The following is a 25,855-nucleotide window of genomic DNA, read 5'->3' as shown; positions in this document are numbered from 1 at the left end:
CTCTCTCTCGGACATGTGGATTTGTGGAATTGGGAGATTGTGTGAGTCTGAAACAACTTGGCACAGGGTGAAGGAGTGAAGGAGACAATAGTGTTGGTGGTGTTAGGCCATGTGGGGTCCAACCCCATGTGGGTAAGGTGCCAATGAGTTGCCAAGTACTTTTGTTTAGTGGGCTTTGTAGTAATACGAAGAGTCACTTGAAAAAAAATGAAGAAGGGTCTTCAAAGAAAAGATGGCGAGCAAGGTTTTGGGAAGGAAAAAAAAAATAGCAAGAGGAAGAGTTTTGAAGCTCTCATAGAGAAGAAGTGCAAATTTTTTGCAGGAGGTTCTATATCACATTTGGGTCATTCTTAAGGTCATTTTGTGTTATATCTCACACTCTTGATAAAGCTAGGTAATCAAAACTGGTGTTTTTGTTTTCAATTGGTTCTCAAGCTTCTTGGGAGATATATTTGGGGTTTTTAGAGGTGGACTAGTGTTATCTTATTGATACTTCTGAGGTAATCTTATATTTCTTCTAATGTTATTGTTCTTTTATCTTTTTTGTTGTAATCTCAGGTTATGACCATAAACTTAAGAAGAGAAAATTTATAATCCTCATTTGATATTAGTGGATTCTTCTCAAAGTTGTGCCATGTTTTTTCTCTTCAAATTGAAGGATTGTCCATGTTAAATCTAGTGTTGTGTTGGTTTGTATTTGTTTGTTTCGTTAATGTTGCTTTCAATGTTGTGTATACATATTTGTGAGCCACACACAATTTCGTGAATTGCTATTTCTTTGGATCAGATACATGGGAAGGTTTTCCGTCCCTTTCCCAACTGGTGGCGATGGAGGGGATGGTAGAATTACTGGAGGAGGGGGCACTGTGTTGGTGGTGAGTGTACCATAGGCGACAACGAGGGTGGAAGCATTGCTAACATAACTAAAGAAGAAGGTGATAGTGGTGGCGATACAGATATTACTAGAGGAGGTGATGGTGAGGTAGAAGAGCAAAAAGATGATGGTGCCCCACTATTAACCGTTTGCTAGGCATTGACGAAGATGATGTAGTGCCGTCATCTATGGTAGTGGAGGCAGAGGAGGGAAAGGTTCATGGTGGAGGAATGATGGTGGATCGCAAGTGATGCACTAACCGTGGATCAAATGACTGAAATGTCTATAGTATGTAAGATTCCACTACACATCGTTAGCATGTAAATCCCCCTCTCATGAGGTTTTGTGTTTTTTCTAAAAAAAAAAAGCATCCTAGTGCACGAGACTCTCGCTACTACAGAATCGGGAAGGGGCAAATGTACGCCTTTTTTCTTCCCCTCCAAATCTTTTCTTGTCAACCAAACACATTCTATTGCTGTTATAATCTTTATCAAATCGAATATTTATTATTATTATTTTTTGGGTAAAATCAAATCGAATCTTCTTTACCCTTCTTTCAATTAACCAATACAACATCGTTCTCATGTAAGACCCATCTCCTTGAATCTTATATTTCTTTTCCCTTCAATATTTTATTTTTGCCCATTGATTTAAGAGAAAATTTAACTGAATGGGAATACGCAAAAAAGAATCCTCTTGGTTTTTTTTTTTTTTTTTTTTCTATTATCCACGAGTGACAACAAAAGAAGTTTATCCAAAAAAAAAAAAAAAGACAACAAAAGAAACAATGTTGCTTTTTAAGGATTTCATTTTGAAAAAAAAAAAAAAATGTAATTAAAGGAAGAGTTCTGCAACTGCGGGACGCTTTGTCCAAATCGGACAGCTTCAAAGTTCAAAAGCACTCTCGCTCGAAGTACGATTTCGAAGGTCAGTTCCCACTTTTTTGTTCTTTTAACTGTTAATAGGGAATAATATTTGTATCTGTTGTCGATGTTCTCTCGTTCTGACAAATACAGATAAACCCTATCTCATACCAGAATTAAAATCGGTTCCGATTGCCCCACCTTGGTTGTTGTTGGATCATTGGTGATCACATATGAAAGGCAGTTTCAGTGGAAACAACTGATACTTCTCGTTTTAATCTATGTATTCATGCGAATTCTCTTAATTGGTGTGGAATATCTGATTTGTTTTTTTCTTTTTCCCTTTTTGTGAGTGTCAGATGATCAATGGAGAGAAGGCTCGAGAGATTTCCTCCGATGTCCCCTCTCCAGATCCGCTTGACGAGTTTCTGCCCTGCGTAGGGTCGAAGTCCGATGTCTTGTCAGATTACTCTTCATGTCGAGAATCAGAGTTCGAGAGGTATTGCAGCGCGAATTCAGTTATGGGGACAGCAAGTTTGTGTAGCTCCCTAGGAACTTGTAATGACCTTTTGGATTCTGATTTAGGATATACGAGGAGTTTGGGGTTCGGAGAGGATCCTGTCCTGGAAAATTTTAGTTTTGGGGCGAGATTCCCAAAGAACTCTAGCGACGAGGGTAGTTTTGATTATTCCTCCGATGGAAGAGTCCGAACTTGCAGAGAAAAAGGTGATGTTGGGATTTCTGTTTCTGCATTGGAAAGTAAGGTGTTGCCAGGCCTTAATAAATGGTCCAAGTCATTACCTAGACAGGAGGAGAATTCATCAATTGGGGCCATTTGTTCAGAAAATGATGTTGAAAATTTAACAACTCGTACTGTAAATAATTTACTGCCCAAGGATGATTGTGCCGAGGATAATGCAGAAGGTTCAATGTTGGGAGGTCACAAGGACCGAGGATTATTACCTGGTTCAACTGAGCATTATTCATCGGAAGAGATTATTACTGTACAGAACGATAAGGATAAGTTCGCCATTTGTGCGGTTGCGAATGAAGCCAATGTTTTGCAGGCTGGTGACAATTCCCTATCTTATGTTGCTTCTTGTGGAGAGAACTTGAACAAACCAGGCCCCAATGACGTGGTTCAGTTGCATGAGCCGATTTCTGCTTCTCCAGTTTCAGTTGATGGAAAAGAAATTGGGAAGTTTACTGAGGCTGGAGAAGAAACCTCAACCAGGTCCGAGCGTTCAGAAGATGAGAGGTCATCGGTGGATTATGGGACAGATGATGAACAAACTATTGGTTTAAGTGATAGGATAAACCTATGTTATTATCGCAAGGGCAAAACTGACAATGAGAATCCATTGCTTCTTAACTCAGTTGTGGCTTTTGGTTCAGATGATTGGGATAAGTTCGAGCAAGAAGCAGTGGAAAGCAGTTTAACGGTTGTGCCATTTGATAATACTCAAGAACTGCAACAACAACATGTAGAAACTGAAAGGAATCTTCTGAGTTCTAATTTTGCGGTTGTGAATGAATCCAATGTTTTGCAGTCTGGTGAAAATTCGACATCTTATGTTCCTTCTTGTGGAGAGAACAAACCAGGACCCAATGACGTGTTTCAGTTGCATGAGTCGACTTCAGCTTCTGGAGTTTCAGTTGATGGAACAGAGTTAGGGAAGCTTACTGAGGCAGACAAGGAAATATCAACCAGGTACGAGCGTTCAGAAGATGAGAGGTCATCGGTGGATTATGGCACAGATGATGAACAAAGGATTGGTTTAAGTGATAGGATTAATCTACCTTTTTATCACAAGGGCAAAACTGACGATGAGAATCCATTGCTTATAAATACATCTGTGGCCTTCGGTTCAGATGATTGGGATAAGTTCGAGCAAGAAGCAGTGGAAAGCAGTTTAACGGCTGTGCCGTTGGATGATACTCAAGAGCCGCAACGACAGCATGTAGAAACTGAAAGGAATCTTCTGATTTCTAATTTTGTAGTTGAGAATGAATCCAATGTTTTGCAGTCTGGTGAAATTTCCCCATCTGATGTTGCTTCTTGTATAGAGAACTTCAACGAACCAATCCCCTGTGACGTGGTTCAGTTGCATGAGTCAACTTCAGCTTCTGGAGTTTCAGTTGATGGAATGGAAGTTGGGAAGTTTACCGAGGTAGACAAGGAAACTTCAACCAGGTACGAGCATTCAGAAGATGAGAGGTCATCGGTGGATTATGGTACAGATGATGAACAAAGGATTGGTTTAAGTGATAGGATTAACCTACCTTTTTATCACAAGAGCAAAACCGACGATGAGAATCCATTGCTTATTAACACATCTGTGGCCTTCGGTACAGATGATTGGGATAAGTTCGAGCAAGAAGCAGTGGAAAGCAGTTTAATGGCTGTGCCGTTGGATGAAACTCAAGAGCCGCAACGACAGCATGTAGAAACTGAAAGGAATCTTCTAAGTTCTAATTTTGCGGTTGTGAATGAATCCAATGTTTTGCAATCTGGTGAAATTTCCCCATCTGATGTTTCACCGCATTCCCCATCTGATGTTCCTTCTTGCGGAGAGAATTTCAATGAACCATGCCCCAATGACGTGATTCAGTTGCATGGGTTGACTTCAGTTTCTGGATTTTCAGTTGATGGAATGGAAGTTGGGAAGTTTACTGAGACACACAAGGAAACCTCAACCAGGTATGAGCATTCAGAAGATGAGAGGTCATTGGTTGATTACGGTACAGATGATGAACAAAGTATTGGTTTAAGTGATAGGATAAACGTAGATTTTTATCACAAGGGCAAAATTGACGATGAAAATTCATTGCTTATTAACTCAGCTGTGGCCTTTGGTTCAGATGATTGGGATAAGTTTGAGCAAGAAGCAAAGGAAAGCAGTTTAACGGCTGTACTGTTGGATGAAATTCAAGAGCCGCAACAACAGCATGTAGAAACTGAAAGGAATCTTCTGAGTTCCACCCTTGGGGCCTACAGTGGTTCTCCAATTTTTGGTGTTTCTGAGCAAGTTGAAAATATGGAAGAAATACCTATAAGTAGTTGTCGAGTCCAAGCCACAAATAAATCAACTGAATATCTAGAAAGATATTCAGTCAGCAACGTCCTTACATTGCGGGACCTATCTGTGCAAAAGGCTCCAGGAGGGATAGATTCGAACATCATGGATGATACAGCAGAAACCGAGCTTCAGTATATAAATGACAATGAAATGAGCAGCCTTGATAAGAGTGAGGTTGTAAAAGTTGACTTGTTGGGGTCCTTGGGGATATTAGAAACTCAGCTTCAGTTGGATCCTCTTTCTAATGCTGCGGTTGGCCAACTTTGTTCTATTGCAACAGAAACATGTCAAGATAACGTGACAGTAGATTTGCAAAATGTTGTAAAAGATGCACTCCCGCCAATGGTTGAAAATGATGAGGAGTCCCTTCTAATGACAATAGTGACAGATTCTTCTGTATCAAAAGATCTGGGTAAAGAAAATGTGGCATCGAATGAGGTTAGTTTTATTGTTAGACACATTGTAGAAGTAACCAGTCAGTTCTTTGTCTTGTATGAAATAACAGTGAGCATTATTGATCTAACATTCCTCATTTTTGTCATTACTACTTTCCATCATTGTCAGCTTAAATACAGACCGACTACAATCATTTTACCTGAATTCATTTTCTGACTTACCTTTTTAATATTGAAATGTGTTTGGGCGAAGTAAGATTTTTTTCAGTAGAAGTAACACGTACTGTTGTAATAATTCTTTTATACTTAATGAGATCAAGCAAGTATAACGATTACTCTATTACGGTTGCAATCCAATTGTTTTTGCAGTGAGTTGGAGATGTAATGGGAAACAAATTTGTAGAAAAATTTTAAAAAAATCTTGCTGAAACAATAAATTTAGTTATGTATGGTTGCAAACAAAATTAGGAAGGGAAATAGAAAGAGGGAGAACCACAAAATCGGAGCTGGCTGAAGTTCGGGATTGGAGTTGAATACCTTACTACTTTAGTGTGTCAATGGAGTAAAGGAATTCCAGTAAGAATTCCTGAAATAGGTGTTCTACCACTTTACCTTTAACATTATTGCATGTTAATCCAAGTATAAAGGGAGATCCTTGTGGTTTCAGCTCAACTCACTAAGCCTTATCTCAACCACTTCAGGTTGGCTACATGAAATCCTATTCCAAGATTCCAACCTACTTATGGCTATAGCTGCCATTATCTTGGAGATTTCACATGGTTTATATCCTTTAATATTTCATACTGTATATTGCCTCCTCTAGTGTTCAAGTAGAGTATTGAATGCCTTGCTTTTCAAATCATCTCTTGGGAGGAATAGTGGCAGAAAAAAGCAAAAAAAAGGTAGTAAATGCAATAGAACTTCTGCACTGCTTGATAATTATATAACCAAGAATCTGGAGCTCAACAACAAATAGAATAATTCCATTATTCTCCAAAATACGAGTACATGCGACAGTCAAGACTCTGACCCAGACCATATCAGCAATATATGAGAGGGAAATTGGATTTAGTATTATTTTGTGGTCACTGGTCACACGAACTCATTATACTGGAACAATTTGGAAATATGATGAAATCAGGCATTTCTACAGATTTCCTCATTGAATGAACACATTGGTGGTGAATTCCATCCCTTGGAAAATTAACCCACAATGGTAGAGACACCTTTAAAAATATTTGGTTTAGGTACATCTCAGCTCTGGGGCTAAAGGACTTTTACCTGAGACTGGGTCCCAATAACTTGCCATGTGTTACATTTTCAAGGATTAGGCTCCGTAGATGATTGAGTCTCCCCTTAAAGATTATGAATTGCAAAATTGAGTGTGATCAGATCATTCTTTAACTATCTAATTGGTACCGATTGGGATACCCTAACCCTAATCAGGGTTTTAGGTTCAAATAGCTAGTAGCTAGAGAGAGTAGATTAGGGTTATAGGCATAGAGAGTGAAATCAGGAACTGAATTTGTTCAATGTTAACAAACCGTGAAGTTAGAAAATGGACAGAAACTAGGAAAATTAAATAGAATTGAACATAGGGCAGAATTAGAGCTTGGATGGGAGTAACGTTATCTTCAGAATTCCAGGTAAGGCTGGAGTGAACCTCCAATCGAGTTCTCTTCTCTGGTAGCCCTGGATTCTCTCAACTCTATGTTGGTGCAATGGCGTTAATGTTAGCTTGTGGCCAGAACAGGGTGGTAGTGTGATGGGTACAATATATTAGGGTTCTGGAATCATCAATGGCTAGGTTTATGAGGGATTGATGAACAGAGATATTGGGTGAAGTTTGAGGGCAAGCAGACCATGATTGAAGATATGTAAAGTTTCAGGTTTCTGGAAATTGGCTCAAAAACAGGGTATTCGTAGGGTGTTGAAAAGGATTGGTGGGATTTATGAAGCTGATCACAGGGACATATTTAAGAAGAGGAGTTTGCAAAGAACTTGAATTGTTAGCAGCAAATAAAGAGGCAGATATCCTCCCGTGCAGCCTAGGGAATCCACCCAGAGCCCAAAGTAGAACTTCGGTCCTCACACAGAGTGAATCCTCACTAAGAAACAAACAGCAGCAATATTTCATTGATCAAAACTGTTGCCTACAGCTGAGTGGTCAATCCCTATTTATAATGTAGGGATCAGCCTAATTGCTCGAGTCCCAAGTAGAAAACTTTCCAAAACTAGCTCATTAATAAAAATAGAAACCAGCTTAGAAACAACTAGAACCAGTCTAACTCTAACAGAGTAACATCTACTCTAACCTGCAATCAAACTTCTAGAACATTAAAAGGAAATTAAATTAAACTAAATTAAATCACAAAACCAATCGAGAAACTAGGAGTTGCTGTTGCTGGAATTCTTAGAAGACTGCTACTGCTGAAAAAGACCAAACAGGACAAAAAGATGAGATTGATCAAGCATTTCCCCTTTCTCTGCCTACCGGCTGCATCACTAATCTTAATATCATCTTTTACACTAAAAAGAGAAAAAATGTTTTTAAATTCTTTTTGACTGTTTGAATAAATCCTTGAAAGATGAATATTGTAATTCTGTTCAGGCTAGCTTTGTTGCAGTTAATATCTTAGATTGTGCCATGGCAATGATTGGTCCCAATCAGTTAATCACGAAATACTAGGCAAGTTGTACAGGGGTCAGATCTGTGGATCAGTCTGGAACCCCCCCCCTCCCCACAAGACCTGAGCTATTGCCTTGCATGATGCATCAAATTGGAACCAACCTCATGGATCTTTCTGTTAGGTCCTAATCTTATTTTTTTGTTCATGTTTTCCACTTGGGAAATGATGTTAGGCTTATAATTTTGGGGAAAATAATTTTATATGAATTTCCCTCCTTTCACTTTATTTATTTTATTTGAAATATCATCCCTACAAATCATATATCCTTCACATGTTTTGCGATTATCCTTTTTTTTGCAATAATCCATTTCATGTTTTTTTGAGGTTGCTGTTTCTTTTCTTTGGTGCAATTTTGGAAATGAGATGTAGCCTATGTTGGACTCCCACCATTGAATGCAGGGGCACTTCCTATATCACAATTTGTGGCCGTGCTTGTGCATGCCCATGTTCATGAACTTTTAGTGACTGTTGCTTGTGATGCTGGTTCCAAAAAAAAAAAGAAGGGGGGGAGTGATATGTTGGAGTTTGGAATTATCTTGCTTGTAACATTCTGAGCTGTGACCCATCTGAGGCTAGTCATATTTGTAAGGGACTCTTGGTTGGTTAACATGTGACTGATTTTGGGTAGATGGTTGTAACCCACAATTTTGAGGGGCCGATGCTACTTTCCCTTGCTTGACCTTGTATTCTAATCCTTTTATTTTCTTTTGTTCTTTAAATTTTTTCCAGGCTGAGAACCTCGAGTTAAATGAATTCTATGATGAGGTTGTCCATGAAATGGAGGAGATTTTACTTGATTCTGTGGAGTCTCCTGGGGCTAGGTTCACCAAGGGTAATAGGGCATCTCTATCACAGCATCCTAATCCTTTTAGAGATGGCAGCTCGACTGCTTCTACATCCGGTACTGATGATGCATACCCACAAGTCCAGCAGCCTCTAAAAATTGATGGGATTGAAGTTGTAGGTGCAAAGCAAAAGAAAGGAGAGGTCTCACTGGGGGAGAGACTGGTTGGTGTGAAGGAATACACAGTTTACAGGTTAAGAGTATGGAGTGGCGAGGACCAATGGGAGGTTGAACGGCGATATCGTGATTTCGTTTCTCTTTATCGTCAGTTGAAAACATTTTTTGCTGATAAAGGTCAGGTCCTTCCTTCCCCCTGGTTTGATGTTGAACGAGAATCAAGAAAGATATTTGGGAATGCTTCTCCTGATGTTGTCACTCAGAGAAGTGCTCTTATCCAAGATTGTTTACGTTCCATTCGGCACTTTGGGTTTTTATTCAGCGCATCGAGTCCTCTGATTTGGTTTTTATCCCCTCAAAGAACCCTCTCTAATTCCTCTATGTTAAACACTTTTGTGCCTCATTCACCTTCAGCATATGGTGGAGAAACTTCAACACAAGGTGTTTCCACTTTGGGAAAAACAATATCACTTCTGGTGGAAGTCCCACCTCACAAATCAATGAAAGAGTTGCTGGAATCACAACATTATTCTTGTGCAGGATGCCACAGATATTTTAATGAGGGGAAGACACTGTTAAAAGAATTTGTAGAGACATTTGGGTGGGGCAAGCCTAGACTATGTGAATACACTGCTCAACTGTTTTGTGCTTCGTGCCATACTAATGACACTGCCATTCTACCTGCTAAAGTCTTGCATTTCTGGGATTTTACTCAATATCCAGTTTCACAATTGGCTAAATCATACCTTGAGTCTATCTATGACCAGGTAATCTTTTCCTTTTCATGGATGGGAGCAATTTTAGCATGGTTAATGAATGTATATAATTTTAGTTGGTAGAATGAGGGCAAATTTCCTCATTTATTACCGAATATGCGTTTTCTTGCTCAATTTGTCTACCCCAGCATGACAAGTGCGAAAATTTTATTGCTTATGGCGGTTAATTGGTTCATTTTATGGATCATGTGTGTGAAAACCAGTATGATAGATGATCCTGGACAACCAAATGCCAAACATTTTCTAGACTAAGAAAATTGACCTATTTTGTTTTCCCCTTTTCTTTTTTCTATGGTTGAGGGCCATCTCATGGGCTTGTGTTGCTGGCCCATGTGGTCTACAAAATTAGACTGCATGAAATCCCATTTCATTTTCACATGGGATTTGCCAAATGGCTGTAAGCAGGTGACTGACCAAGATGCTTGTCAGCCTTGTGGCCCTATCAATCCTTCATTTTGCCTCATAGTCATTGCATCCTTACAGATTTATTTATTTATTTTTTTGCAGCCTATGCTTTGTGTCAGTGCGGTTAATCCTTTTCTAGTTTCACGGGTTCCAACCCTTCATCATGTTATGGGTATCAGAAAGAAAGTAGGTGCTATGCTTCCATATGTTCACTGCCCATTTCGGAGGTCCATCTATAGAGGACTGGGTTCTCGAAGATATCTTGTTGAAAGCAATGATTTCTTTGCACTCCGAGACCTTGTTGATCTATCCAGAGGGGCATTTGCAGGTTATGTTTCTGTAATGGGCTTTTCATTATTTTCTGGTTTTGTAAGATAATAATTCATAGATCCATGTAGATGTACTTCCATCAACATAGATGCAGATGTTTTGGATTCAATATGTGATAGTTTTATTACCTCTTTTTAACTTGATTCATAGAATGAAATTTTTTCATTTTTATTTTGTGGCATTTGTATGCATAAGGTGATGCATCAATGTGGACTCATCTGAAGTGATACTGGTCCATTAATCAGATAAGGTCATTTTGAATTGTGGACTTGTCTAGTGAATTAGTTGCCACTATGCAAATATTTTGAAATCCCTGTAGACTTGTTTGAATCTGAATGCTTTTCGATTGATTATTCGACTGGGCTGACCTAAGCTCTGCAAAATAGGACATGTTAATAGAGGTGTCTGCTTCCATTTTCCAGGTGCAAAAGTGGTGCTATACTTTGAAATGAGAAACCAATTTCCTTTTGTTAATGTGTACCGTAGGATAATGTATTGTGGGATAATGTTGAGTTGTAATTAGTTTGTTAGTTTGTTATTTCCTTTTAGTTATTCACCTCTATCGTAATTAGACTTAAGACTCTTAATAGGTTCCTACTAAGAGTTGATGACTTGATTTAATATAAGGGGCTAGACCATAATAGGCATTGTTCAATTCCTATCGTGGTACTAGCTCACCCTCTCTTCTCCATCGTGTTCACTGCTCCTCTCTCTTCTTCCTTCTTCCTCCTTCCTCCTTTTCGGTGCTGGTTTACAGGTTCGGTACAGTGTTACATGGTATCAGAGCCTTGTTAATCGGTTCCTATTTCTTTTCCTGGTTTGGAAGTCCTTTGAGGTCTTTCCTTTCTGGTTGCAGCAACCTATGCTGCCATATTTGATATATGGGACTTAGTTTGAAACTACATGAAGATAAACTAAGGTTTCCTCTACATATACTGCCTAGTGCCCACTGTTTTCCCATTGCTTGGAGCACCATGAAAGATGAATCTACCTCACTGTTATCAAATATATGACGGCTATCATGTGCAGTATTTTGGGGACCCATCGTCAAAGATTATTCTAGACTTTTGGTTATTGTTGTTTGCTAGCCAGAGTTGCTCCCTACTGGTGCTATCGATATCTCTATCACTGTGGTTGTCTATTGGCTGTTGGTCATTTTAGCTTATATTAGGTATCATTCATCTATAATGGGTGGTTCAAAACCCCCCATGGATCCATATTACTTCTGTCAAACTTCGTGGTGCATCGAATTATTTTTTATGGGCACAGGCTGTTAAGGTTTTTATTACGACCAAAAGGAAAATGAATTATCCGACTCTTGCCACCACCTGCTACCACTTCGGATGAGTGTAAGGAGGGGATAATAGAGAATGCCACAATACTTTGTTGCTATGGAATAGTATGGAGCCTTCTGCAGTTACCAATGTGATGTTTCATACCACAACTAAGGATGCTTGGGATGATCTTAAAGAAAGCTATTGACAAGATAAAAACATGTCCAGGGTATTTGATTTATATGAAAAGTTCTCTTTTAAGCGGAATGGCAGATCCGTTGGTGACTACTATAGCTCGTTGAAAGGCATGTGGGAGGAACTCAATGTCTACCTACCTCTCTCTACTGACATTAAAGTCCTTAAATCTCAACGTGCTGAATTCCTCATTGCTAAATTTTTATCTGGATTAGATTCTGACCTTCAACCCGTGAAAATCCAAATTCTTGCAGGTGAGAAGATACCATCCATGAATGAGGCATTTTTCCGAATCCAACTTATCGTGCCTCCCTCTTTCACCAAATCTGAGTCAACCTCATGTAAAGAAATTTAGCATTTTCTTCAAATAGTGAGAGTCGTGGCTGTGGTACTGGTGCTTTTGGAATGAGGTTGGGGTTCATGGGGAGCCCGAGGCCGTAGTAGTGGTTGAGGCAGAGGACAGCCATCAGATCAAGGTATGCGTCAGTGTACTCACTGTGGGAAGATGAAGCACATTGTTGATACATGTTGGGCGAAGCATGGTAAACCTGAGTGAGCTCAATAGGTATCTGCTACTATTACATTTGCTCAGAATTCTAATGTGGCATCATTCTCTAATACCAATCTGCCTTCTACCTCTGGAGGTATTTAGTTACGCAATGAACTTAATCAATTACTTAAGCGTATTCAAAAAATTGAGACATCTGTTTCTACATCCACTGCTACCATCGTCCATTCAGGTACTGACGCACTTCTTGCCTCTTCTTCTTCTACACCATGGGTCATTGACTCATTGTCTCTGGTGCCACTTCTCACATGACTGGTAAGTTCCATATACTTTCTTCACTTTAGGAGATTAATCACCCTTCTAGAGTTGTACTTGTTGATGGTTCGTTTACTCAGGTATCCGCTTTTGGTTGTGTTACTTTATCTTCTCTTCCTATGTTAAAATTTGTTCTTCATGTTCCTAAATTACCCTTAAATCTTGTCTTTGTTAATCAATTGACTAATTCACTTAACTAGTCAGTCACATTTTATCGTACTTGTTATGTCTTTCAAGATCTCCAAACAAGGAAGACGATTGGTGGAGGGCATGAGAAGGATGTCTATATTAAATCGACAACATTGCTTCTGCATTTGTTTCTACTGCTTCTAATGTTTCTTCCAATCTTCAGTGACATTACCGGTTGGAACATCTTTCTCTTTCCAAACTTCAACATATGGTTCCCAATTGTCAAGAGTCAGTTTGTTTTTTTTATACTTTGTTACCTTTGCTGAGGATCATTCTTGAACATAGTTCTCACGGCGTCTAAGCAACCCAAGCCGTTGGGGAGGGTCCAAATCAAGGTGACACCAGTTAGGCGACCAAGGCGTCCAAGCCTACCAAGGTGCCTGGACACCTAGGCGACGCCTTGACAACCATGCTCCTGAATGACTTGGTTATATCTAATAAATAATCGATCTAAATTTTTTACTGTTTTTAAGCAATTTTATAATGAAATAAAGACTCAGTTTGGTGTGTCAATAAAAGTTTTCTCGCTCTAACAATGCTCTTGAGTATACTCAACAAAAAATATCTGAATTTTGTTCTGATCATGGCATGATATACAAACTAGTTCTGCTATTGTATATATACTCAGTAGAATGGTGTGGCTGAGAGGAAAAATTGGCATTTGTTGGAAGTTGCTCGATCTCTTATGTTTAAAATACATGTTCCCAAGTTTTATTGGAGTGGTGCTATTTTAACTTTCTGTTATTTGATTAATTGTATGTCATCTGTTGTGCTTGACAACCAATCATCTTTGTTTCGTTTACCACCATAGGTGTTTGGTTGTGCATGTTTTGTTCACAACCTTCGCCCTAGTCTTGACGAATTATCTCTACGTGTTACCAAATGTGTGTTTCTCGGCTATGCTTTTACTTAATAGGGTTATTAGTGTAATAATCCTGTTACGTATCAGCATTTTGTCAATGTTAATGTTATCTTTTTTGAAACCATACCATATTTTTCTATTGAGAGTCTTAAGTTGGACATTGATCTTCTTAATCCTCCATCTATTCTTGTACCCATTCCTCTTATTGATTCCACCCATACTACTACTACTACCTCCCCACCTAAGCAATTGCAGGTATACAAGTGCTGCTCCAAGACGGCTTCAATGGTTCCAATTGATCCTCCGATATTTCCCTCTATTTCATCAAAACCATTGCCTGGATTACTACCTCCTCTGACTTTCTAGTCACGCTTCGTTAAGGTATTCGAACTTGTACTAAAAAAATCAATATTGGCCCTATTTCTAATTTTATTATAGTTTCTCATCTTCCACCTTTACTTCGTAATATTGCCTTGTACTATGTCTGTGCCTTGCTAAGTACCGGGAAGCATTGTTACATCCTGGTTAGAAGAACGCTATGGATGTAAAAATGGATGTTTTGTTAGATTGTAAGACATGGTCTCTTATTGACTTACCCTCAGGGAAGGAACTTGTGCGGTGTCGTTGGATGTACACTGTCAAGTATCTACCAAATGGTTTTATTGAGTGGTTGAAACCTCATTTGGTTGCAAAAGGATATACTCTTATGTATGGCGTTGACCATAGTTGTCAAGGCGCCGCCTAGGCGTCTAGGCGCTTTGGCCGACTTGGTCGCCTAGTCGGTTGCCTTGTTCGCCTACTTGGTGTTGCCTTGCTTTTTTAGCTTCTCCAACGCCTTAAATCACCTAACCGCCGTGACAACTATGGCGTTGACTATTTTGTGACCTCTCCAGTAGCCCGTCTTAACTCTCTTCATGTTCTGATATCCTTGGTTGTTAATCTTGTCTGACCTCTATTTCAACTTGATATAAAAAATGCTTTTATTTATGGTGATTGAGGAGGAGGTGTATATGGAGCAACAACCTGGGTATGTTGTTCAGGGGGGAGTGCATCAAAGGTTTGCCTTCTTCACAAGGCTATTTATGGGTTGAAATAGTCCCCTCATACTTGGTTTGACAAATTCAGTAAGGTTAGTTGTTTTATAGGTTTACGTAGTGCTTCTTTGATCATTCTGTATTCATTCATCGACATGGGTCCAAGGTGGTTATTCTAGTTGTGTATGTGGATATCATTATTTTTGGTAATGATTCTTCTAGGATTGAAGATGTCAAGGCGTACTTGCTTTGACATTTTCAGATGAAAGATTTGGGAATGCTCAGATATTTCTTGGGTATGAAGTTGTTTGTAGTACAAAGGGAGTCAGTCTATCTTAAAGGAAGTATGTGCTTGATCTTCTATTTGAAACTGTGATCTTGGCTCTAAGCTTGTGGATACGCCTATGGATTCTCATCTAAATCTTGGAGTATGTGACGACAAAGAATTTGCATATAAACATAAGTACACTATTTGTTGGAAAACTTATCTATCTGACTATTACTCGATTTGATATTTCATTTCTTGTGGGTTTTATTAGTCAGTTCATGGAAAATCCTAAGTAGGTCCACTGGGCTACTGCTTGTCACATTTTGAGGTATCTTAAAGGTGCTCTTGGGAAAGGTCTTGTTTACTGGCATCATGGCCATGTTGATATTATCGGTTACTCTGATGCTGACTGGGCTGGTTTTGATGGTGATCTTAGATCTTCTATTGGGTATTGTACGTTTGTTGGTGGAAATCTTGTTACTTGGAGGAGTAAGAAGTAAACTACAGTGGCTCGGTTGAGTGCAAAGGCTGAATACAGAACTATGGCGCATACAAAAATTGAATGATGTGACTGAAATCTCTCATTTAGGAGTTGGGGTTCTCAGTTGCTAAACCTCTGGAGATGTATTGTGATAATCAAGCTGAGATTTATATTGATAGTAATCCGGTTTCCATTTGAGGACAAAGTATATTGAGGTCGACTGTCATTTTGTGAGGATGCGGTTAGCAAAAGCTGATTTCTACTCCATTTGTCAACTTAGACGATCAACTTGGCAATATCTTCACTAAGGGGTTGTTCAGGCTTGTGTTTCTTAGTGGTTGTTCCAAGCTAGGTATGAGAAATATATGTACTCCACCTTGAGGGGGAGTGTTAGTGTACCGTAGGATAATGTTGAGAGTTGCAATTAGTTTGTTAGTTTATTGTTTCGTTTTAGTTATTCACCTCTATTGTATTTAAGACTCTTAGTAGGTTTCCTAGATTTGATTTAATATAAGTAAGAGGCTAGACCAAGATAGACATTATTCAATTCCTATCTTGGTACTAGCTCTTCCTCTCTCTTCTCCATCATGTTCACTGCTCTTCTCTCTTTTTCCTCTTTCTCTTTTAGGTGTTGGTTTATAGGTTCGGTACATTTTTTCATCTTTCACCTGTTTGTTCTCATGAAGTTTCCCTTAAAGTTCAGATTTCCATTACAATTTAAAGCGTTCTAACATGACATTTTAAATTTTGCCATTTCCCTTTACATTCTTCTCAATTTTAGGTCTAAGATGGTATGGAATTTTTTGCTGATCTTAATTTTGGATCTTTTGAGGCATACTTTCTGTTATTTTACTCAGGAATGAACTTTTATTTTAACATAAATATCAAACATTCAACAATTTAATATACACATAATAACAAGAAAATAAAAGAAAATCTGGCAATGGATTTAGATTATAGGGTTTACATGCCATACATCCATGAATTTTTCAGTATGTTGGTTCATCTTGTCTATGTTCTCACTATTTATTTACTTTAATTTCAGCACTCCCAGTCATGGTTGAGAATGTCTCCAAGAAAATCTCGGAGCACATCACTGACCAGTGCCTCATATGCTGTGATGTCGGTGTTCCTTGTGGTGCTCGACAAGCTTGTGAAGACCCATCGTCCCTCATTTTCCCATTTCAGGTTGGTGTTCATTAAATGGTTGTGATGGAACAAAACCATTATGGGTTTATAGAACTTTACTTCACAAGGATTGCATGCACAGAAGTTTCTTTCCTAAAAATGTAACGCTAGACCTTTCTGTATTTCTGGATGCTTTACCATCTTACTTTAATTCATTAACTGGAGTTTCCAGATGTTTAAGCCTTTGCTCTTGGTATAATAATACAGAGAGCACGGTTCCACCATGCCTTTACCCGGAATCCTTTCACTGCATCCTCAATATCTCCCATGTCCGGATCCAGATTTGGTGGACATACTGTCCACATTGTCATCTAACTACAGTGACCATTTTGACATCTCAAGTGTCTTTATAGGGGTTTGAAAAGTTTAGGGAAGTAAGTCAAATAGAAAATATCGAGAAAACAAGGGAAAAATCTGAGACATGGTGAGGGCTATATGGTTTAGTTCACCAAATTTGGCAGTCTCGGGCATCCCTCATTTATCTAATGATCAATTTAACGTCCAAAGGGTAAAAAATTATTACAGGGCGTGGTGGAACGAATCCAAATGAGGGCATGGTGGAAACATTATCCAAATTATAGTTAGTGAATATATATATATATATATATATATATATATATATATATATATATATATATTTTGACAAAAGATGTAAACTCTTGGGAACCCTTGTCTAATGCTCTCCTACAATTAACAGGCAATTGAGGTGGAAAGATGCAGGTCTTGTGAATCGGTTTTCCATGAAGCTTGCTTCAGAAAGCTTAGAAGCTGCCCATGTGGCACAAATCTTGAGGTGGAACATCATGAAGGTCCAACAGACACTGTCAGGTGCAATGCTGGTGATGAAGTGGATGGAGCTTTAGATTTGTCTGCAAGGAAGTCCAACACCGGGTCAACAATGAGTTTTCTCACTGGGCTGTTCTCGAGAGTAGGATCAGAGAAGACATTAAGTCCTAGAGATAACAGTACAGTTATTCTCATGGGTTCTTTGCCAAGTAATTCTCTCTAACCTCTTGTAATTCTAGTGTACAAGTTGTATCATTTGTGCTTGGAAAACCTGAACAGTTGAGGGTATATTTGTTGCACCTTTGGGGTAAAAAAAGGGTGTACCCAGTGCAAGAGGCTCCCGCCATTGTGGGGTCATAATGTACGCAGTCTTACCCCCGCTTCGCAGAGAAGCTGTTTCCCTTTGTTGCACCTTTGTTTGGGGTGTTGGTAAATAATAATAAGAGTCATCCGAGGGAAAAAAAAATCGAGTTTTTCTCTGACCATTTTGTACTTTCTACATATTCCAAAATGTAATCTAAGAGACTTCACAAGGAAAAATCTGTGGGTGTATGGACTATGAAAACTTGCAGGAATGGAAGGGTGGCAGGGGAAAAAACAGAACTAATCAAGGTGGGGGGCCTTAGGTAGTGTGGGTTGTGTGGCCAGCACAATAGAAAGGGAGACATGCCTGGGATTTCATACTTTTCTGGGAATGTGTGGAAGCAAAGTCCTGTTCAATATCCATAGTCAATGTTGCAGGCTCCCCCCCCCCCCCCCCTAATATCATTCTGGGGAGTTGCATCCAATTGAAATACAATAAGAAGTCATTCTGGTTTAAGTGGCTTTTCAGCAATGTGGCAGTGCTTGATGGGGCTGAAGTCATGGGACATGTTGTTCGCATCATCTAATCAATAGGTACGAGTTCTCCACATGTTATTTTGATGTATATAAAATTCTATTTTAATGGGAGAAAGAATGCTCCTCGGATGTGCACCTAGCGTGGCGACCACGCCTAGATACACAATCTGCTTTGCCTGCCTGGAAATGGCCGTCTTATCCCCATGTAAAGGCGAAAATTCCAGGTGCCTAAGGCGGTTTCACGCAAGACTGGATAGTGCTCTATTCTCCATCTTTTTTGTTGAGGATTATATGCAATGCAAGAATCTCTAAAACTTCGGAGGAAAACCCCAGAAAAAGTGAGCCATAGGACCAAGATAAGTTTCATTCACATTTTAGATGTGATCTGCCCAAGCTGGTCCCAGTCTTCCCAAGAATTTGTTTTTCTTGGGGTGTAAATAAAGAAAGAATCCCAATAATTGGACTAAGCAGATAAATGGTCGAGGTGACATAGTCGCGTCCCCTTTTAATTTTTTCACTTACTGTTGAGAGCCATAAAAGAAGATATTCCATTCTAAAGGTGAAGAGATTCTTCACTTTGGGAATAGAGAATATGAGCTATACAAGCATTGACGTTCCAAATTGTTTACCTATAGCATATGGTTGTTGGTATTGGGCAAGTAGGGTTTTCAAATTCCAGCCCAAACCGGTTTGGTTGAATCGAATGCTTATTAGTTCTGTTTCAGTTTGGAATTTTTACTGACAAAAAACAACCGGGCCAACAGAATGGACAGACCGAATCTCCTCTCAAGCCAACTTAATAAAAATGCGAAACTGAGACTAACCGAATCTCCTCTTAAAGGTTCAGGTTTGATTTGAACTAGTACATGATAAACCGATTGGGATCGATGAAACTGAACCAAACCGAATCTCCTCTTAAGGAATTCTTATATATTCCTTTCGAAACAGTCTATATATTCAGTAAAATCCTCCAATCAGAAGGACAAATGAAGAAATGAACGATATCATGCTTTCTTTACAGCATCAATCACATATTTCTGAAACATAAATTTTGAAAGTTATCCATACAATCAGAAATACTTTTTTGAATTTTGTAAGGAATTGATTCTTGAAAGTTACTTGAGTTGTCTTTGTACATCCCTCTCTGCTGTTCTAAAGGTGTGCTCTCCTATGGAGTAGTGACCTTGTTCAGCTACCCACTTGCGACAGGGATAAACCCCCAGTTCGCAATTCTGTATGGTCGGGAAATGGTTGGCTTTGCTAATTTTATGCTAGTGTTTACTTCATACATAGATAAGAATCAGGGAACCATCTTTTCAGAGACAAATTTTTCATCTTCATTATCAAAGCAAAAATGCTGTAGCAGGGAATATGCATCAACCCCACTAACAAATACCTGCAAATTCAGATCAGCAAACAAAGAACAGTATCAGGTCCTTGCATATATCATGAAACACAAGCATTTACATAGTTTTGGTACTTTATACAGAAACACAAATGAATGGAACGATCAATATACACATCGATTGTGGATAGATGGTTCAGTATGGATTTTTAACAGGCAGGAGATTCTTGTTTTTTTGTACTTGAACAAGGCAGTGATGGTTTTAAGTAACTTACCATAGTGGAGCGTATGGTGAAGACAGGTCAAGAAATGGGTATGGCCACCTATAATGACATATTTTCATCAGAAAAAATACAACCAAAAGTCCTCAAATGAATAAAGATGAAAAAGGGTGATCAATTTTACCAAATTGATTCACTAGCATGGATGATCCACTGGAAGATCACAAATATACCCGTCCACAAAATGAAGTAAGCGATCCTAAACCAAGGAAATCGCTGAAATAGGAAAAAGATGCAAAAAATGATCAGCATAATAACTCGAGAATTACTAGTAACTGAACCATTAAATAGCTTCCACTTACTAAGCAATTCAAAGCCGTATCCCCAAGGAGGAAAATAGCATTCACTGAATGCATACCAACCAGCAACTGTTACAGATGGAAGGAAAAGAATTACTGAAATGAAAGAGGTGGGAGGTCTTCCAGACAAAAGCAAGAACAGTTTCTGAATCATGTGAAAAATTAAAAGGCAAAGCTATTGGGAGTAAAGTATTTATCATCTGGTCTCAAATTAAGGCAAGCACATATTATAGGAGGACCATAACCAGAGGTACCACCATTAAAGCTCATATAATGGGCTTTCCAGCTAAAGATAAAAGATAATATCCTACTTCTTGAGGGGAAATTACGTGTCTATCAATATATGATTTCTATATATTAATCTGCCAATACACCCAAATTAAAACATTAATAAAAAAACTTAGATGTTCAGCTATAACCACATGTTTATCACAAAATAAATAACTCCAGGAACTTAACTGCCAATTTGCAGTATTTGATACTTACAAAATTCAGATTGTAGTCTTTCATGGTAAGAAATGGAAAAATGATAAGCCAAAAAACGCAATCAGTGAGCATTACAGCACCAGCAGTTATCTGTTCATAAAAAATTGTCACCAACTTGGTAAGGACAATGTTGAATTAAACTATGTAGAAAGAAGAAACTGAGATGAAAACCATCAAATGGTAAGTATACAGTTAAATTTCTCAAAGTAAAAACTTTCTGTAGGTTCTCAAGTCTAGATCTGTAAGTAACATTGTCACAAAGGTGAGAACAGGATGAAAAACAAGCACAGAAACAGAGGAAAAAACACATGTGGGAATTAGATGGAGGAAAAAGAAACAAAAAACAATATGCCTTCTATACTAAGGCAACCAAAATAAACTCAGCAGACCAAATCACACACCAACACAATCCTGTGATTTATAATGAGACTACATTTGCTGATAAATGAGAATTACCTGAAAAATAATTTGGAAGACATAACACCAAATGCCAGCAGTTTGGTGAATATGACTTCCTTCCTGGGGATCTGAGCTCTTTGTTGTGCTGCACATATTCACATTTCCCCCATGAATGGGAGCTACATAGGTGCCGCCTTCTGCTTCTAAGCCCACATGATGAGTATCGTCACCGCCAACTCTATTGCGAAATTGGAAACATCCATAAATGGAGAGCAATGAACCGAGCTAGAAATGGAAGATGACACCAGCAGCAACATAAGATTAAGTAAATGAAAATACTATGAATTAATTGATAATACAGATGAAACATTTAATGGAAACAGACCATGCTGTGAGATAAGCATACAGGAGAGAGAGAGAGAGAGAGGTCATACCCCAAAATAAATGGTAACCAGCATAAAAGTCCATCTGCCCATCACCCCAAAAAAAACACATGAACAAAGACAATGATAAGAACTATGTATTTCATGGTTAACTATAAAGCTGGAGTACATGAAGTTTGTGTTACAGAGATATCTTAAATGATCCTTGCCTATCTTCATGTTAGTGGAAGTGTTAGAAAGACTCAAATTACAAAAAATTGAAAAGAAAATCATGAGCAATTCCAACTTCTAAGAAACAGTCTATCTCCAATTGACAAAATAAATCCCAATACATATCTTTTTATTTTTTATTTTATTTTTAGGGGGGGGGGGGTGTGTGGGGGAGATTGATAGTCCCAATCCTTTGTGTTTCTTATAAGGTATTGAAGAAACCCTCCTAGAGGTGCCATTCAGCAGAATGCATTGTATAAAAGATTTCTGTTAAAAAAAGAACACTTTTAGAGAATGATCACACATAACAGCCCATACAATATGACCCTCCAAAAGGTTCATTTGCTATTTTGAGGGCGGACCTTAGCGCAATGGTAAGGTTGCTCCATTGCGACCTAGTGGTCGTGGGTTCAAGTTGGGAAACAACCTCTCCATGAAGCAGGGGTAAAGCTGCCTACATTATGACCCTCCCCAGACCCCGCAGTGGTGGGAGCCTTGGGCAGTGGGTATGCCCTAAATCACTTCCTTACAATAAGCTATCATGTTTATTAGCCATTCCAAATTCATACATTGCAAATGCATTTTCTTCAAGCTGAAAGAAACAGAGAGAAGCTACCTAAGCCAACAGTATGAATGCATGATCCATGCTGTTATGTTGGCGTTTCACAAAGAGCTAACCCTCCAACAAACACTTCACATACATAAAAAGGAAGACACCATAGGAAATTTTTGAATTGGGCATTGTACATGTAGGAAATGTAAGTTAAGTACAATCTGAGCTGATGTAAAGAGTTGACTTACTGAGTATAGAAATAAAGTATGCCAGCTCCATCAACAATGACATTGAGAACGAGCAATGCCAACAGCACAGAGAAGGCAATTATTCGGAAAGCCAATAGCCAAGCAGGGTGGATATCTTTCAGACATGTCCTCCAAGCTTCATCCTCATATAAAATCCCTACTGGTTCTTGCTGGGTTTCTCCTCTGTCAGGTTTTGAAGTGTTGGAGCCTTCATATTTCCATATCAGTATTGATGCTAGAACCATAGGGATCAAGACCCAAATTGCAGAGAGGAAAAATCTCCAGTTCAACCAATAACTAGGGGTGGTTGTATCAGCAGTCATGACTGGCTGCCAGGAATGTTTTGGTGATCCTGTGAAGAAATCCATTGAGTCACTTCACTTTTAATTCTGATTTTTCAAGCTACCACTCCAGAGTATGGTTCTTGTTTTTTTAACAAATCCCTAGACAGTATAAATAATAGAATAGGAACTTGGGTTCAATCAAATCCAAGAGAAAGGCTGCTTGAAGTTCAAGGAGGAGAAAAAATAAGTTAGGAATAAGCTACTCTCTACAAAGAAAAAAATCAAATATTAAGATATTTGAAATATTTTAGAATATTTTCTGATAAAATCATCAGTTCCTGGTTAAGAAATCCTTTCTGACGTGAGATGATCTGAATGAAAAAAAATTTAAGTTAAAAAAAGGGTAAAACTCTTATTTGGAAAAACCAACCATCACTATCTAACAGGAGAAACCTCAGCAATCAAAAAACGATCTGTCCAAAATGGAGAGCACTTGATAGGGATCAAAGCTCTAAAATTGATCATTCCCAACAGAATCATGAAGACCAAATGAGTAGAAGCAAAACTTCAAAGCCAACTAGGAAAAAAAAAAAAAAAAAGAATAGCAGAAGCTCAAACCAACAATGCAATCTTTTACAAACCCATTAGTGCGAAGATTGATGAAAGACCCAACAATGAAAGAACTCAGAAACTCCAGAAATCATCATTAAACAGAAACGAATGAAAAACCAAAACAGGGTTTGAATCAGCATCAATCAGGGATGAACTTAGAATCCATTTGTGCTACAACAAACTAAGGGAAAACAAAAAGAAGAAAATTTTTTAACTGAAAATGAATTTCTCATTTATGATACGAGCATGGGAGTTAAACTCTGTGAAAAGGGTAATCAGACAAGAAGAACCAGTCGGAAGTTGGACACATTAGTATTCATTAGGATAGGCAGGACAAGGGCGTTGGCACAATTAATGGATGAAGTTAAGCAGAGAGAGATTCTTAACTTTAGGTGGGTGTAGTAGCAGAAAGACAAATGCAATATTAAACTTAACGAATCGATGAAGAGAAGAAGAATAAACTGAAGAAGGAGAAGCAAAATTCTAAGGAAAGGAAAGCTGGATACTCACAGAGAGGGAAAGCAGGAGACGGGAATGGTGTGGCAAACGAGATGCTTTGCTTCCTCGCTTTGGAGGCAAAAGCAAAACTAAAACTAGACTAATCAAAATTTAAAAAGGGAAAGGGCAGGCAGAGAAGAGGCTAAAAGGGTATTATGCTTTGATCCTAAGCTTCTCTTTCTTTTTTTTTCATCTAAAGAGAAAGAGAAAGATATTCCTCTGAACTCGCAATCTATATTCCATATGACTAAAATATAAAAAAACCCAAATCTCCATTGCAGATTAAGAAATGATAGACATGGCGTATAGAGATTTCAGCCACCTTTTCAATGAACTGTCTTTACAGTTACTCGGTCTTTCTTGGTCTCCAAGCTCCGAAAACTCCCAAAGTAAGAGAGAAGGAGAGAAAGAGAATTGGTTATTTTACTCAGATTTTGTGGTGGGATGCTTTACTTTTCTTGGGTTGGAACTTTGGAAATGGAATTTGGAAATGCCATTACTGGGATTTAAGCTGTTCGTCTCAAGCGGGAGTCAGGGAGAGGGAGATGGCTCCATGGCATGGTCCCATTGGTGAGAGAATGGAACCAGAAGACCTCTCTCCGACACAATCGTGTGGGAATAATATTTGTTTAATTGCCAAAAATAACCATCAACTATTATAACACTTTTTAAAATTCTGAAACATCTTTTAATGGGCAAGGGTCAATTACGACCCATTCTTTATTAGAATTTGATTGATTCTATTTTATCTAATCAACCATTCATGGCCTGTTAACTGCTTCTTGGAACCCTAAACTCCAGACAGGTTGATTTTGGTTGGATAGTTTGAAAGTGACCCTCACTAAATTACCATTTCATTAGTCTCCACAACATGGTTCGAAGTATCGGTATCGGCCAAGGCCAATTCTGATTTGATACCAATCCTCAGATACGATCCAAGGGTAAAAAAGTCATAAAACTATTTTTTATTAAAAAATAGAGGCAATTCCATTCGATCCGATCCGATTCCGGAGAACTAAAATCATGTTCCATAGTGTTCAAAAATCCAAGATACGGATCGAATTGGATTGAAATCGGCTTTAAAATATCTTAACCCTAGTTTCCCAATCGATTCATATTAGTTGATTCATACTAGATTTCTAGGGTTCAGGCCAATTCCATTTGCAATAGCTGGAATTGGTGGAGGTTGATCCAATTGCCGATTCTACTTACTTCAACCTTCGTCTCCATGGCCCAATTGAAGGAATGTGATCATAATTTTTGACATGGTATCAGAGCAATCGAATAAAATGAATCATTTTTAGTAACTAATAATCTAATGGGAAAGTGTCTCTGAGCTAATAGTGTAAGCTATGCATGCACAGGCACACACATACACTCTTTTTTTCTCTCTCTCTCTCTCTTTCTCTCTCTCTCTCTCTCTCTCTCTCACACACACACACACACACACAAAGAGAGAGATAAATACAAGAGATGGTAAAACAAGGTAGGGAAGCCTTCCATCCATGAGTGGTAACATGCAATAACCATGAACCAACAACCAGAAGTGTTAGTACTTGTTATTGTTGTGAAGTGGAGTGTGGACATGTATGTTCAAAATCAAACACCTTTACATGCACCCCCCCCCTCCGGGTGGGGACCACTCCCCCCTATTAGATGTAATGAAGGAAATGGAGGGACAGATAAATGGAAACTATAATTTTCCATAGGGTCCATGGATGTTGAGAGGTATGGCATAATTGGCAATAATTAATTAATCATAAACAAAAAGGATGATAGGGAATTGCTTGGAGGAAATAACAAAATCTTTCTTAGACGATCAGTGTTGGGTTGGGTTTGTTAGCATGTCATGGTCATTGGCGTAATCCTCGGTAATTGCGTTTATTTGATTACTAACTTTGTTTCAAAGCAATACACCCTAAGCAATTAACTTAGATTAGGAC

General features: G+C 38.5%; 2 protein-coding genes across 6 annotated transcripts; one reads left to right on the top strand and one right to left on the bottom strand.

Moving 5' to 3' along the window:
- Nucleotides 1-1,676: 1,676 nt before the first annotated feature.
- On the top strand, nt 1,677-17,786 carry LOC122671129. Its single transcript, XM_043868226.1, has 6 exons — nt 1,677-1,801; nt 2,097-5,255; nt 8,632-9,630; nt 10,147-10,372; nt 16,546-16,688; nt 17,386-17,786. The coding sequence occupies exons 2-6, from the start codon at nt 2,097-2,099 to the stop codon at nt 17,695-17,697; spliced, it is 4,839 nt and encodes a 1,612-aa protein (XP_043724161.1). The 5' UTR covers nt 1,677-1,801; the 3' UTR covers nt 17,698-17,786.
- A 1,546-nt stretch (nt 17,787-19,332) lies between these two features.
- Nucleotides 19,333-24,320, bottom strand: LOC122638310. Of its 5 annotated transcripts, none has more exons than XM_043831211.1 (9): nt 24,235-24,320; nt 22,519-22,870; nt 21,559-21,592; nt 21,182-21,409; nt 20,726-20,815; nt 20,243-20,308; nt 20,065-20,156; nt 19,935-19,982; nt 19,333-19,710 (listed from the first exon to the last, which is right to left on the bottom strand). In XM_043831211.1, the coding sequence occupies exons 2-9, from the start codon at nt 22,839-22,841 to the stop codon at nt 19,593-19,595; spliced, it is 999 nt and encodes a 332-aa protein (XP_043687146.1). In that variant the 5' UTR covers nt 22,842-22,870; nt 24,235-24,320; the 3' UTR covers nt 19,333-19,592. The 5 variants fall into 5 exon arrangements, with proteins under 5 accessions (XP_043687146.1, XP_043687148.1, XP_043687149.1 ...); XM_043831213.1 differs by lacking the exon at nt 24,235-24,320 and adding an exon at nt 23,925-24,092; XM_043831214.1 differs by lacking the exon at nt 24,235-24,320 and adding an exon at nt 23,802-23,812.
- Between the last annotated feature and the right edge of the window lie 1,535 nt (nt 24,321-25,855).

This window comes from Telopea speciosissima, chromosome 8, assembly GCF_018873765.1.
Source record: "Telopea speciosissima isolate NSW1024214 ecotype Mountain lineage chromosome 8, Tspe_v1, whole genome shotgun sequence".
Lineage (NCBI taxonomy): Eukaryota > Viridiplantae > Streptophyta > Magnoliopsida > Proteales > Proteaceae > Telopea > Telopea speciosissima.
Note: the sequence above shows the minus strand (reverse complement) of the source record. Positions and strands in the feature narration are given on the sequence as shown.